Source organism: Melospiza georgiana, chromosome 10 (genome assembly GCF_028018845.1).
Source record: "Melospiza georgiana isolate bMelGeo1 chromosome 10, bMelGeo1.pri, whole genome shotgun sequence".
Classification (NCBI taxonomy): Eukaryota; Metazoa; Chordata; class Aves; order Passeriformes; family Passerellidae; genus Melospiza; species Melospiza georgiana.
Genome location: NC_080439.1, coordinates 293,024 through 308,206, shown reverse-complemented (window position 1 = coordinate 308,206; position 15,183 = coordinate 293,024). Strand labels below are relative to the sequence as shown.

The 15,183-nt window shown below is 42.8% G+C and overlaps 1 protein-coding gene across 1 annotated transcript in view; it reads left to right on the top strand.

Moving 5' to 3' along the window:
• The window catches only part of WWTR1 (WW domain containing transcription regulator 1), a 43,859-nt gene that overhangs the window by 23,996 nt on the left and 4,680 nt on the right, over nt 1-15,183 (top strand). The window contains exons 3-5 of the mRNA XM_058031496.1: nt 9,682-9,872; nt 14,379-14,512; nt 15,052-15,164. Of these exons, the coding sequence (XP_057887479.1) occupies nt 9,682-9,872; nt 14,379-14,512; nt 15,052-15,164 (438 nt within the window). The remainder of the gene's footprint in view (nt 1-9,681; nt 9,873-14,378; nt 14,513-15,051; nt 15,165-15,183) is intronic.

Sequence of the window (15,183 nt, the reverse complement as noted above, 5' to 3'; positions counted from 1 at the left end):
CGTTCCATCAGTATGTCTTGGTGACTTTTTTCTCATTTTGATGGTTTTCAAAGGCACACTAAATGTGACACTATTTTATTAAGAAATATATCTTGCAAGATTTAATCTAGAAACTGTGTATATGCATGTGAATACACACAGAGGAATTACACAGAAAGATTGCAGTAATCTGCAGAGAGCACTGCAGCCCCTGAATACTTGACATGGCAGTTTAAAATCCCTGTGACTGTTGTTTCCAGTGCTGCAGCAGAATGCCTCTATTTTTAAATGGCCATGGCCAAAAGGCAGGGCCTGTGTGCTGCACAAATGAAGTCTGTGCCTCTGTCTTTTGCCTTAGTGCTTTTTTTTGCTTTTTTTTTTTTTTGTATTGTAGGAACTAAAAGTTTTTCTTTTGAAGATGTGCCACTTAAAAGAAAAATATTTAAGTATTTCAGGTCCGCACACTGGTCTGCACTTCCAATTGCTAACACATGTGTTTTCCTTGTACTTCTTATGAAGAGGAGGAAAATATGTTTTGTTTTGTAAAGCTTGTTGCTTTGGTTTATAAACTTCTTTCAGCAATATTTGCTGGGAATTGTACAAGGGCACTTACAAACATTTTATCAAAGCACAGAGTGGGACTAAGTGATACCAAATCATAGTATGCCTGTGTTGGAGGCATACAAAAGCATATAGTGAAAGTTGGTTGAGGTTAGTAGTCATACTACAAAAAATCTGCTGTATTTTTCTAGCTTTTCTCTTACTATGGTTTTATGTTGCTTATTTATGAGCTGTAAGCGTACACTTCATTAGCATTAGTTTTCACACTAACGTTTAAAGCACTGCCTTTTAAATATTATAGAACAAAGGCATCGGGTGTTTTTTCCTTTGATGCATCTTGTTGAATTTACAGGAAAGTAATATATGCTAGGCAGGTTTCTGTGCTCATTTAAACACCATGGCTAAATTCAGTGAGATTTCATGAATGAAAAGGAATGTTTGTCACACAGATTGAAAACATGTTCTTGCGGGTTAGCGTATATTTAGACTTATTCATTTTACCATTATTGTTGTGCTAAGATGATTTGTATATGTATATTTGTAGATGTAAGGAAAGGACAGCATTAATAGGAATGTTTTCAGTGTATGTTTTGTTGTTGGAAGCAAAGGGCAAGTGATCAGTGTCAGACTAAAGACAAGCAGAAAAAGTGTATTTCTTGCATCTTCAGAAACTTCATTTACCGTGATGCTGATTCTGCAGAGATCCTAATTTTCCGTCCCTTCTAAAACAGAGTCTTTTCCAGCTGGTTGAGGAGGTATTACCTATCTCTTGCCAATCAGTTAATGCAGTAGAATCAAGGGCCGTTTGTGGAAGTGGGGTTACTCCAAATCTCTGTTTTGGCTGTCAGGCTGAGGTCCCTGGGCAAGGAGAGCGTGTCCCCTGTGCCTGAGGGCCAGGCGAGGCAGCTGCATCCCCGGGCTGGGGTCACCCTGCAGCCTCAGCCTGAGCCCCCACCCTGCTGCCTGCATGGCATTCCCTGCTCTCCACAGATGGTGGAGGGTGGCTTTCCACCACATGTAGCAACGTTTAGAGGAAAAAATAGGTCCTTACAGGAGCTTCTTTTGCAAGATTTTTTTAATTAAATGCTACTTGTTTTGTAGTCTTTCTCTATTCTACATTAGGCAACACTCAAAACCATTGTTATTTCCATCCTTCTCCCTTCAAAGTGTTTTAAACAGATTTCTTTTGTGATTGTACTCTTCATTCAGTGGGTAAACACAATCTGGTCTTATTTAAATATTTTCCAAATTTAACAATTTGCAACTTATTTTTCCATAAAATAATGAGCCCCTCTAATAGTATTTACATTTTCTGCATGAGTTAGCTTGCATTTATATGTGAGTTCCTTAAAAAGCTCATACAAAAAGAACGTCCTATCTGCAAAAAACCTCAGAAGAGTTCTTGCCCACGCTGTGGCCCAGCTGGGTGTGGGATTTGGGCCTTGGAGCAAATAGCAGTTGCAGGCTGCAAGGCACAGCTACTCTACGTCCCGTGTGAGCGACAGAAATGTGTGTTAAGGGGTGCCCAGAGTTTGCTGGTTTGAGAGATTTGGGCACTGCCACTTTGTGAAAGGCCTCTGAGTTTGTTTGGGTGTGGATAGGGGGGATTTCAGTTTATCTAACCGTGGTTAAAAGTGGTGTTTGGTCTAACTCAAGCTGCCAAAGTCCAGCCGGGTGGGGTGTCCCTGATGCTCCCCACGGCCACCACTGTCCCTTTCGCCTTTCCTCACAGTGGACACTCCTGCAGCAGCAATTACAGACAGGTGTGCCTGGTTTCACTCCTTCTGGTACAAAAGAGAACCTGTGTGATTCATTAGACTGTGCGCAGAGATGGGATTGATGGGCAGAAAGGGTTTTAAATGCTGTGGTTACTTATGGCCTGGCTGTCAGGGAGGGAGTGACAAGTCTGGAGCTCAGGAGCAAGCTGTGTTCGTGTGGATCTTCTGCTTAGAGCTGAGCCATCTTCTGTTACCCTCTCTGTTTTCTCCCTTGCAGCGTCTTGTTTTCCAGGTGAGTTTGTACCGGATGGTCTTTCAAGGTCCCTGCTGACTGAGGCTGTTCTGCAATGATGGTTGATGTTTAGTATCTGTTGGCCCAGATAAGGCTGCCTTCAGAAAATGTACCTGGATCGCTTTTAATTCTGTACACTGACATAGCAACTTATAAATATATATTCTCTTAGGTTCTGCCAGAATGAATTCATTAATATGCACATTTACAGGGAAAAAAATCATAAATAGTGTTACAGTTCCTGACATTTTCAGTGTTCCTGTACTCTATATCTGGAGTAAATTGTATTACTTTGTCTCTGTGCTACTGGTTTATCAGCTGTCTGCTAGTCACATCCTCAAGGAGATTTGATAAGAACCTCATTAGTGGACTAATTCAGGTGTACTGAATGCAGGGACAGTTGCTGGGTGATCAGTGTTAATGTTGTGAGCTCACAAAGGTGGAGATGCCTGTTCTGAGGTAAGGCCTTCTCTCCTGGCTGAGTTTCCACACACGGCTGAGGCCTTGCACAAGTTATGGTCGTGTCCATCGTGGAATAGCTTAGCTGGGAAAGGGCCTTGCAAGGGCTCCAACCCAGCCTCTGCTGAAAGCAGGGTCAATGCTGGGACCAGAGCAGAAGCTTGGGGACTTTGTGCACACAGGTGTAGAAATCCTTTGTGACAGAGGAGAAGCTCCTGGTGCAGTTCTCACATGTTCCTCAGGAAGGAGACTGGCACCATGAAGAAAATTCTGTCAGCAGCACTGAGTGGAGCAGTGTCAGAACATGTCCCACATCCACACCCACACCCACGCACGCACACACTCAAGAATGGAGAAGAATTTCTGGCAGAGGGAGAAGGGTGCCACATGTACTTTAGTTTATTCTTGACATCTCCATTTTCACCTGAGCAGATTATGTGTAAATACTGACCATAAGAAAAATAACGTGACTCATCTCTGGTAGAAGCTGGTAATATTTATCTTAATTTTATAAATCAACCAGTTCAGGCAGAAGACACTGGAAAACCTGATGTTAATTTTTTTAGGGTCATTGTATACATTGATCCTGAGAATTCAACCACGTTTACTTCTTGTATCAAACTCCAGGTGAAGAACTATTTAATTTTTGGTTTTCCTTTCTGAGGAAGAGAGCCTTACCCTCAGAATGTACTCTTTCAAGACCCACAAGCAGGTGTGACCCAAGTGATACAAGCAGGATGGCTTTCACTATTAGTTCTCTGGTTCTCTAAGATATAGGACATTGGGTATTACAGATTAGAATTTTTTATTGTGAAGAGCCTCTGATGCTTGTTGTTTAATAGAAAATCATCCATGAATCTAAGAAATTTATCTTTCAGCTGTATTGGTAATGATATTTCAAATGGGTCTGGACAACTGGGAGTTACAGCACTTTGCCTCTGCTTTCAATTTTTTTAACCAGCCAGGAAATCCAATCAATAAAACAATGCCAAAGTCCTGTCTAGGAACAATAAACACATGAACCAAAGTTTCCATATCCTGCCATGATAAAAGCGGTGTAGCTACTATTGTTTAGGGATGATAAAAGGCAGTTTTGGTAACTATGTCAAAGAAGTCTCTGGAGATAAGAACACAGAAACTCCCAAAGTGTTCAAAACCAAATTATATGTATTTTAGTGTTCCCTAATGTCCATGAAGTGTGTTCACTAATGTCCAGGATTTTTCAAGTCTTGTTTGCCTTGGCTAGAAATGTGTGACACTGAGAGGAATATGTTTTTCCCTCTCTGTAGTCCATACCCTCATACCACCTGCGTGGTGGAAAGGCTTCCTGTTCCAGATCATTTTTAATTACTGGATATCCTGAAAGAAGCAAACAATTCATTTGTGGTCAGTGTGAATAATCTTGGCACCTGCTTCTGATGATTACTTGCTGAGACCTGAAAGTATTATAGAGGACTTGCACATTCATCTGTGGGAATGAGTGGTTTGTGATGCAGCTCTCAAAAGAATGAGGGGATTTTGGTAGTTTGCAATTAAAATCTCTAACAAGTGATTTCTCAGATCTCAAATGGAGTAGTTTATTTATGTTTAAGGACAGTGGCTAAGAGGTCCAGAGTCTAATAGGAAGTAACTTCAGTATCAGGTAAATTAAATCAAAGTAAATCAGGTAAATTAAATCAAACCTTTAAACCAGCAACTGACCATCTAGTAAATCTGAAATGCTAAAGGTTGATGTGTTCAAGAGAGAGATTGGCATTTTTTCAAATCCTAGTAATTTTTAATTTTGACACAAAGAAGTTCCTGTTGGTGTAAGCATTTCCCCTCAAGGGCAGTAATCCAAACAAGTACCAGTGGAAGAGTGGAGGGTCATTTCCATAGTTTCAAAGGAAATGAAATGTAAAAGCTGAAGACTGCATGAAGCAAAAGTAAAAATAATTTATTAAATATTTTAAATCTAACAGTCATCAGTAATTAATCATTAGCATTAAAGCTGTCTCCCATCATCACTTTTTGTTAGTGATTCATTGTTAAAAGTGCTTGCAGAGTAAATCTCCAATCTTTTAAATAACTTCCTGCTAAAACATAGCTTTGATGTTGCACCTGCGCATTGTTTGTATTGATTTTTAAAATCTTAAATCATTGAAGATGGGAAAGATTAGTTAAATGTGGATGTCACAGGCCTTAACAGTTGAAAACTATGAGAAATTTCTATATAGCTATTTTCAGCTCAGAAGTCTGAATAAAGGAGTTTCTGTGCGCTGGGATAGTGCAACTTTTTGCTTTAATACTTTACAGATTTTTGGAACAAAATGCACCAGAACTGAAAAGCAGCATTTTTTGCTGACCTTGTTAGAAGGCTAATGCTTCTTTCTGGGAAATAAATGAAACAAGCAGTTCTTTGTTGGCTAAAGTGGAGGGAGAAAAGGAGGGGAGCCCAGTCTTTTTTTCTTTACAGTGTCACAACTAACTCAACTGTAGTATGGCTGGTTTTTCAGTTTTTGGGGTTTTTTTTAACCTTTGTAGACATTTGTTTTTCATCAGACTGTGTTGCATGAGACCTGACTTTGTCTAGTTCATCTGAATTTGGGTCTGGGCTGCATATAAACAGAGCAGAAAGACCCACAGTTGCACTTCTGACACTTAAATAATAAAAATGTCATTATGTTAATAATAAAAGTAGGTGCAATCAGTTCAATGCATATGTCAAAAATGATTGACACTTGCATGTTTTGGCTTCTGCAACTTGCATGTCTCTTCCCACAAAATAATCCTTGCCTAGTATATATCCAGTAAAGTCATCCACAGAAAGGTCTCCTACAATGTCAGAAAACCTAATTCACTAGGATATCACTATTAATTTAAAGGCAAACAAAAGCAATAAAAGAATTCTTTTATTTTTCTTCTAACTGGAAAAAGAAAACCGCATAGGTCTAACTTGATGTAAACAAAATAATTGCAATTTCATGAACTGCAATGGAACTGTGGTTGCATAGTTCAGGTTTGGAACTTAGCTCCATGTTTTTACTTGCTTTCATTTGGGCTGGATAATTGCATAATGGCTGTTTATTGAAAGACTTACTTAATTTTGCAAAATAATTAGTTCCCCAAGAGAACTGAATTTAAGGCCACCCTGAGTCTGTCTGCTGTAGTGGTGATACTTTTCTCCTCTCATTTTAGACCCAGTCTCCTTTACCACAGAGTGGTAAATTTGAGCTTTTGAGTATATTTTTCTTTGCAGAACTTTAGAGATGTTGCATTGGAGTCCCAGACCCTGCTCAGTGAACTGAAGCTCACTGAAGACCGGTTGTTTTTTATTTGGTAACTTTTTGCCCTCTCCAGCCAGCCGCTGGTCAGGGGCTCCGCAGACAGGAGCTGTGGGGACCCTGCTGTGTGTGCGGGGTCACAGCGGGGCTGTGGCGGGAGTGGGAACTGCAGGTTTTTCTTTTTTAATCCAAACTTCATTATGATCCTCAGACCATTCAAATACAAATTCAGAGCTGAAATACAAATTAAAGCAGGAATTACTAAAACCTCATAAATATCACAACAGATGTGCCATATGATTATATCACACGGAACGGAGATTTGCAGAATGTCATTGTTTGTTAAGTTGCTCACTAGGGCTGACCCAAGACTTTCCTTTCGCTGGCCTTGTTCAGAGCGTTAGTGACAAGAAGTTACCAGCTGTATACCAACCCACTTTTGCTGCCTGGATTCAGTTCTGGTTCAGTTGAGCAGTCCTAGGAGAAGCACTTAGGTAAAATATTTTTCACAAACCAAGCTCAAGTATATACCACAAGGGTAATTTGCCCATTGTTGTGATTCTTTTTATTCTACCAGTGTATTTAAGGATGCACTATTAGTTTGAAGTCTAGACAGTATGAAACCTATCAAACGTGCTTAAAAGTGTTCCAGATAAAATATTTTTCCATTTTCCTATGCATACCATTGCAACTCTACCGTTAAGAAAAGCAATTTAGTTTAGTCAGTTTTTTTTCTTGTTGTTTGAAAAACTGACACCGTGAAAATTGGTAAAGCAGTAAGAAGTCTTAGTCCTGTGATAACTGTCATCACACTTTGCCACGCTTCGTTCTGCCGGGGTCCTGGGGCTTGCCCAGGTAGGTAGGGTTGCAGGACAAACTCTACCTGACATTACCTATAGTGTTGCATATGAAATTGCATTAAGATCTAGCCCAGATCTGATAGAATTTGAATCAACTAATCATTTGAGTTGGGAAAGCCCTCAGAGGTAATTGAGTCTGACATTAACCCAGCACTACCAAGGCCACCACTGACCCAAGCCCTCGAGTACTACAACCACACAGCTTTTTAATTCCTCAAGGGATGGATCACTGTCCTGATCAGCCTGTGCTGGAGCTGGACAAACCTTTTGGCAAAGAAATTTTTCCTAATCTGCAATCTAAACCTCCCGTGGGATGACACACTGGAGTGTGCAGTACTCTCCAGAACACCTGCTTCTGGAAGCGGGTTGCAAAGATGGTTTAGATCTGCCTGCATGCTTTCCACAATGTCCAGAAGGATTTGTTAGTGTGGGCTTTGCACCACCTACAGGTAGTAAAGCTGCCCTTAGGTCCATCTGGTCCTGTGATAGCCCAGGACTAATTCTCACCTGGTCCATGCAGCTAGTCCTGATCTGCATCAGTAATAAATCTAACCTGGGTCCTGAGCAAACCATGGAGTTAAAATGTTGAAAATTCACTGTGTTTCACTCCTGGCTTGTCTGGAGGATTTCAATGCTGGATTATGGTGCTATTCTTAGCACCATAAGCAGGAAGAAATTTTCTTGGTAAGCTAGGAGGGGTACCTGCTGTCTGAGGGGACAGGGCATTCTATTAGCTTTGTGACATGTTGGCACCAGAGTGACACACAGAGAGCTACACAGACTTAGTTTCTTCTGTAGCAGTTCTGTGAATAAAAATGTCTGTCTCACAGAGAATTCTGCTCTGATTTATAGTTTCTGAATTTGATCAGAAAAGATGATGCTGATTTAAGAAATATTAGCAATCTAAGCAGTATTAACTTGTTCAGCAACAGCCTTCTGTCAGCAAGTGAAGGGGTTTACCTGGGTATAACTCAGGTTTGCTTACTAAAGGTCCTGTTTCTGACCCTGTCATCTATGATGTTCTTCCCCTGTCTACCTTTAGAATATCCTACCAAAGGTGGGGGACTGATGGGTCATATTCTAGCAGAAAAGGTTTCAGTTGTTAATTGGAAATTACTTCCAGTAATAATTGATTTAAATCTGTCAATAAAGACAATGTTAAATTGAAATATTTTTACTAGCTTACTGCCTATTATAGGAACACATTTCTAGGAATTTTCAATTTGAAAAAATGTTATTTACTAGTTCATTAGGTAAATATTTGAACATACCAGGATAAGTATTATTATATTGTAAGTATTCCTGTTTGATACACTCAGAACATATAAAATCATTTATTAAGCAATTGCTAGTGCAGATCTTGCCAGATGGAGTAGTTGTCTCAGTCATTTGAAGCGCAGCAATTCTAAGGATGCATTCTTGTGAGAGAGCAGTGTGTCCTGGCCCTGTGCAGTGGGTCAGCGCTTGCAGCCGGTGCCACGGGCTCCCGTGGGTGCCACGGGCTCCTGTGTGTGCCACGGGCTCCCGTCAGTGCCATGGGCTCCCATTGGTGCCATGGGCTCCCATCGGTGCCACGGGCTCCCGTCGTTACCACGGGCTGCCGTCGTTGCCACGGGCTCCCATCAGTGCCACGGGCTCCTGTGTGTGCCACAGCTCCCATCGGTGCCACGGGCTCTGTCGGTGCTTGCAGCCGGCCCCACGGGCTCCTGTGTGTGCCACGGGCTCTGTCTGTGCCACGGGCTCTGTCGGTGCCACAGGCTCTGTTGGTGCCATGGGCTCCGTCGGTGCTTGCAGCTGGCCCCACGGGCTCTGTCGGTGCCACGGGCTCCGTGGGTGCCACGGGCTCTGTCGGTGCTTGCAGCCGGCCCCACGCGCTCCTGTGTGTGCCACGGGCTCTGTCTGTGCCACGGGCTCTGTCGGTGCCACAGGCTCTGTTGGTGCCATGGGCTCCGTCGGTGCTTGCAGCTGGCCCCACGGGCTCTGTCGGTGCCACGGGCTCCGTGGGTGCCACGGGCTCTGTCGGTGCTTGCAGCCGGCCCCACGCGCTCCTGTGTGTGCCACGGGCTCCCGTCGGTGCCACGGGCTCCCATCGGTGCCACGGGCTCTGTCGGTGCTTGCAGCCGGCCCCACGCGCTCCTGTGTGTGCCACGGGTTCCTGTCAGTGCCATGGGCTCCTGTGGGTGCCACGGGCTGTGTCATTGCCACGGGCTCCCATCGGTGCCACGGGCTCTGTCGGTGCTTGCAGCCGGCCCCACGCGCTCCTGTGTGTGCCACGGGTTCCTGTCAGTGCCATGGGCTCCTGTGGGTGCCACGGGCTGTGTCATTGCCACGGGCTCCCATCGGTGCCACGGGCTCTGTCGGTGCTTGCAGCCGGCCCCACGGGCTCTGTCGGTGCCACGGGCTCTGTCGGTGCTTGCAGCCGGCCCCACGGGCTCTGTCGGCCCCACGGGCTCTGTCGGCCCCACGGGCTCTGTCGGTGCCACAGGCTCCGTGTGTGCCACGGCTCTGTCGGTGCTTGCAGCCGGCCCCACGCGCTCCTGTCGTTGCAGTGCTGAGCGCGCCGCCGCTGCCCCCCGGCGCAGCCCTGCCGCCCCCCGGCCGCCCCCCGGCCCTGCTCACCCTGCCCGCCGCGCTGGCCACGCAGCAGCAGCAGCAGCAGCAGCAGCAGAAACTGCGGCTCCAGAGGATCCAGATGGAGAGGGAGCGGATTCGGATGCGCCAGGAGGAGTTACTGCGACAGGTAACGCCAAAGATAGTCTTACTTTGTTCAAGAGCTTTTAGTTCAATGCATCATTCTTAACAAGTACACTTAGTAGCTCTGTTACTGTGTGCCAAGACTAACCATGGTTATACAGAAGGGTAACCAAAAAACTAATATAAACAGATAATTTCATTTTTTTTCTCAAAACTAGCACTGAACAGAACACAGGATGGCCATCCATCAGAAGTTACTGACCTGCCATCTTTCTTACCAGTCTTTTTTAGTAGTCATGTAAGGGCCAAATTCTGTTCTGTGTCTGTCCATAAGCAACTAGGGCAACACTGATTCATGTGCAGTTTAACTTGATTTGCACAGGAGACCCTGCTCATACTTCATTGAAGATAAAGGAAGAACGTACGGAATTGTCCTTGACTCCAGTCTGTACTCTCTTAATTTGCACCCTTTGCCTTTTAGTTCAAATAAAATCACATTCACATCTTACATGAACACCTCTGATCTAAAGACTTTTCAGAGTTGGTTATTTGTGGATGTTTTGCTTACTGTTCTATATCTTAAGTTTCAGCCCTATAAAATGACTCATTCTGTACAAAATAGATATGTAATGTCCTTTATACTGCCTTAAGAAAACAAAGTTTTAAGAATTGTGTTTCACCTGTTACAGTCAAGTCCACTAGTGGTGTTGTGTTTGTATGGCATAATAATCAGATTCCTTAATGGAAAAAAAGAAGTATACTTTATCAAGAAACATATCCTTATTTGTGGCCTTGCAAGTGCTGCAGTTACCAGTTCTAAGTACCTTTCAAAGCAGCAACTTTCACAAGATTAAGGTGGCAGTCTCTGACATGGGCAGTGCTCTCAAGTCTTTTGTGTGGCTTCTCCTTTCCCATGAGGAGCTCATGACAGAGATGGATGTGAGAAGAGAGTGAGGGTATTTGGTACGAGCTTAGTCATGATTGTCATCATGCTAACAACATGCTTAGCTATTTTTACTTTCTTTGGCTCTATTCTTTTTTCAAGGTGAGCAAATTAGTCTTCAGAACAGTTGTGCCATTAACACAAGGGAGGGTTTTGCTGCTTTGCTGACTTTGAAACCAACACATTCACAGCACTCTCCAGCTGTGCCATACTCAGTCAAGACTTCCACTTACTGAGCCCAGCACCACCCTGCCCTTGTAGTGTTTGTTGAAGCTCCACATTGCATGAAGCAGCACACTGTCACTTTGCATTACTGAAGTTTTACAACTGGTGTAACTCTTAGAGAGGAAAGCAAGATGCAAAATCTCTTCTTCCTAACAGAGTGTTGTGAACTTCCTTCCAGTAACCTCAGAATCCTGAATCCTGGCAACTGAGGGTGCAATCATCCTCTTGGATCATCAGTGTCCAAGTACAGTTACTCCTGTCCTGACCCTCCCTTGCTGTTTTTGCTTTTCTAGTGTAACCTAAGGGGAAAATGCTGAGTAAGGGTGTATGCTGCTGCCAGCAGCTGTGAGGAGCTGCAGAGCATTTGAGCGAGGGCCAGGATTCTTTGGAGGGTCACAAATCTTTCAGCCCAGCAGCAGCTGCTGCTCCCTGCAGCCATTCCTGCAGCAGCTGCTGGGGTGGAGCAGCGTGCCCAGCCTGGAAGGGGTCGTAGCTCTGGAAGCTCTGGGCTCAGGGAATTTCTTTCCTTCTTTGTCCTCCTCTTCCTGGAGTTGCTAAAACCCTAGAACTCTAGATTGAGTGCATTCCAGAAGGGCAGCGTTTCAGAAAACCAGTATGATAGCATCTACGTAAAGGTTTCCTTACTCAGTTTTATCATTCTATAAGGAGTTAATGTTCTTTTACACTAATGTGGTTTTGCCAGCTCTCCAAAGGACAAGAGAGAATCTGCTTGCTACTAAAGGGCTTCTTGGAAATGGAAGTTGGTAGAGGTAATGTCAGTCAGAAATCTCTGAAAGGTCCTGCAGAGAAGGTGCCCCAGCACTTCTCTGTGTGCACCAGGGCCATTATGCACTGTATTTGTGCATACATTTGGAGGGTACAAATAGTCCCAAAAAGGCAATACTTCTCAGAGGCTTCTTTCTGGTCCAGGGCTCCTGTTGCAGAAATTGTCCACAGAATGTTACAGAGGCTTAGAAGAGGCTGAAGAAGCAGTGGAGCAACATGTAGAGGAACATTTATCACTGTTTTGTCCTCGCAGAATAGACCTTTACTGGCCTGCTACGACCTGAAGAGAAAAATGCCCCTGTGCTCCTGTGCTGTGCTCCTCCCACTGCACAGACTGGCCGAGGGTGTGATTTTCTGGTGGCACAGGCAATGTCTACATCTCTTGCTTTCCACCCTGAGGAATTGCATCTACTAGCAATGTAAACCCGCTGTAAAAATGCTCTCACTCATCTCCCCCAGCTGGAAATGAGAGTTTGGCAACTAAGGGTGGAACTCAGGTCAGTTCTGCCAAGAAGAGTTCTAGGAAATTTGACAAGAAATTTCTGTGCTTGTCAGGCATACAGCTAAAAAAGGGTTTACGTTTTCTGAGGCAGTGAATCATTCAGCTCACTGTAATGCTGTGAAGCTTTAAAAGGTTTTGAAGATAACCACTCATGAAGCATTTGACATGACTTTTTGATATTAGAATTCTGTGGGGTTTTTTAGTTTATTTCGTTACTTATTTTGAAAGTGTTCTTTGGGTTTATGTGCGTCACAGTGCCAAGCAGATCACTAAAGGCACCTGTTCCTTTGTGAGCTGAATGCCAGAGATGGTCTCTGCTGGCCAAGGAGGAGGCACCCTCCCACACTCAGAGACTGGGAGCTCGCTGGTGTGGCTGAACTGATATTGCTGCTCACAGGGCTGCGAGACAGCGCTGCCATTTTTTGCCAGACTTTCATCCTAGGGTAGAAGATTAACAAATATTCTTCTTAAAAACCTTGTAGTCATGCTTAGAATAGAGAACAGGACATAGTAGGGTATCATAAAGCTTTGGGTATTGTGTGGTTGATCAATTTCTCCATTACCATTGCTGTAATAATGTCAGAGGAGCAAAGGAATCTGACATCTGTAGTAGTAATAAACTTGCAATGTGACTTCTGAACAAATGACCTACAGCTGAAGAACATATGTCATGTATGGTGGAGCCAGTGCTCTGTCTGCTTCCCCAGCCAAATCTGACTCCAGTGTGCAAGAGTCTGTTCCTCCACATTTTAAAAGTACACATGGAGTTCATATTACAAGCAACAGGCAATATGTTGAAATAAAGACATGGGAGGTGAGCCATTCCCCAAGGGAGAGTCAGTCAAGTAGCTCTATAATAAATATGGTGTTTTTTGCAACAAAGAGGAGACAGGAAGTTAGATTATGTAACTGATAGTGGGAGTTTTTCTTTATGGTGCTGCAGGCTTTTCAGCTGACAGATGTTTTGTTTTGGATGGCCTGTCGAAATCTCATGTGGCTGTAAATGTCATTCTTATATTTTTTAAAAAGTTCTGAAAATATCTGCCTGTAGACAGCTAAAAAAACGACCTTCTCCTTCTAAGAGGTTTGTACATTTTCACAGACTCCAGCTGATTAAATTCTAAGTAGAAATGTCACCATTAAAATTGTCACTTGACAAATTTAATCAAAAACCTAGTATACATAAGCTATTAAGAATCTTAAGAATGTTGGTTCTTAACACTTGCTAAATACTGACACCATCTAAAGTAAATTGTAATTTATCAATGAATATATTGATAATTTTGTTATAAAGGAAATATTTCTTTTATGGGCACCAATATGTGCTACTCTATTCACAAAGAGACCAGACCATTCATCCTCAATGAAACAAATAATTGAAAACATAGTAAAACATCATATTCTAGCCTTGAAGACCTGTTAACCCTTTCTGTGCTGGAGAGAACAAATGATTGAGTCAGAGAAGTTTTCTACTAGGATTTAAATTAAATATTTACTTTGCTTGTTTCATTAAAAAAAAAGTAAGTGGAGTTAATTATGGTAAAAATAGATATAGCTTTATTATTTTAAGGTCTTAGGATTTTTGTTTGGAACATCCAGTTGGGGTCAGACAACCTGTGTATAGAACTCTGTACCACTAGATGTCATATGTGTTTCACAGAGATAATGCTGGAAGAATTTATCTTTCGGGAAGAGTTGCAAAATAAGTTTCCTTTGGCTCTGATTGCTTGTTTGTCATCCTGCAGATAATAGACATGAGACAGGTCATTAAGCAAATGCTTATTATTAGGCAGAGTGTTCATTCTAAATGTTATTGAATCACAGTTTTGGTTCCAGTGGTTTTCTTGTAACATGTTAAGTACTTTGTGGTAGCTGAATGGCTTCCAGACATGGTAGAACTGACAGCTAAATTCTGTGGTGCTTTAAGACACGGTCATGGTTTTCTTCATATCAGAGTAAACAAATGCTCATAGTGACATCACTCAGAATTACTTTCCTTCAGTGAATATGTTATGTGTTCGTTATATGTTGTTACAAGACTAGAGTGTTTCTGAGTTTTGGAATAACCCCTCCCTGGTATTTATTTGTCTTTTCAGGAGGCTGCTCTTTGCAGACAACTTCCTATGGACCCAGAAAACATGGTCCCAGTTCAGACAGCTGTGAACACCCCTGCCATGACACAGGACATGAGGGCTATCACAAATAATGGATCAGATCCTTTCTTGAACAGGCAAGTTCATTCTTCTTCATTAGGCAATTGCTTCTGTTGCCTTCTCTAGGCTGTTACAGGTGTCTCTCCAAAATAATCCCTATATCATCTTCTTTTTTTTTACTTACTGTAAACAGGGGATGGCTGAGTGGCTGGCCCAAAATCTTTCAGTTTATGCTTCAAGAAGGAATCTTTTTAAAAAGCAATAAATTGTAACAGGTGGTTTTAATTCTATTGTTAGTGCATGTAGAAGACTAGGTAGAATAGGTCTGTTACCTACGTGTAAATACATTCAGCTTTTTAGGCTGTCGGAACTGATTTCAGCTAGAGAGTTATATATGCATATGTGTATTTCAAAATTTAAGAGTGACCTCGCTTAAATTACTTTGTTATTTGGGCTGATGTGATGCAAATATTATGTTGTCTGATCAGTGGCCAGCAGTTACAGGATGAAGCTTAATGACTCAGTATCTATTTCTGTGTTCTCTTCTGACACTGTGCTCAGGAACTGTGTCTGTCAGAGGATCTTTACTGAGTGTTTTTCATGTTTCAATTTGTAGTGGGCCGTACCACTCCAGGGAACAGAGTACAGACAGTGGCTTGGGATTAGGATGCTACAGTATACCAACAACACCTGAAGATTTCCTCAGCAACGTAGATGAGATGGATACAGGTAGAATACTCAGATTTAG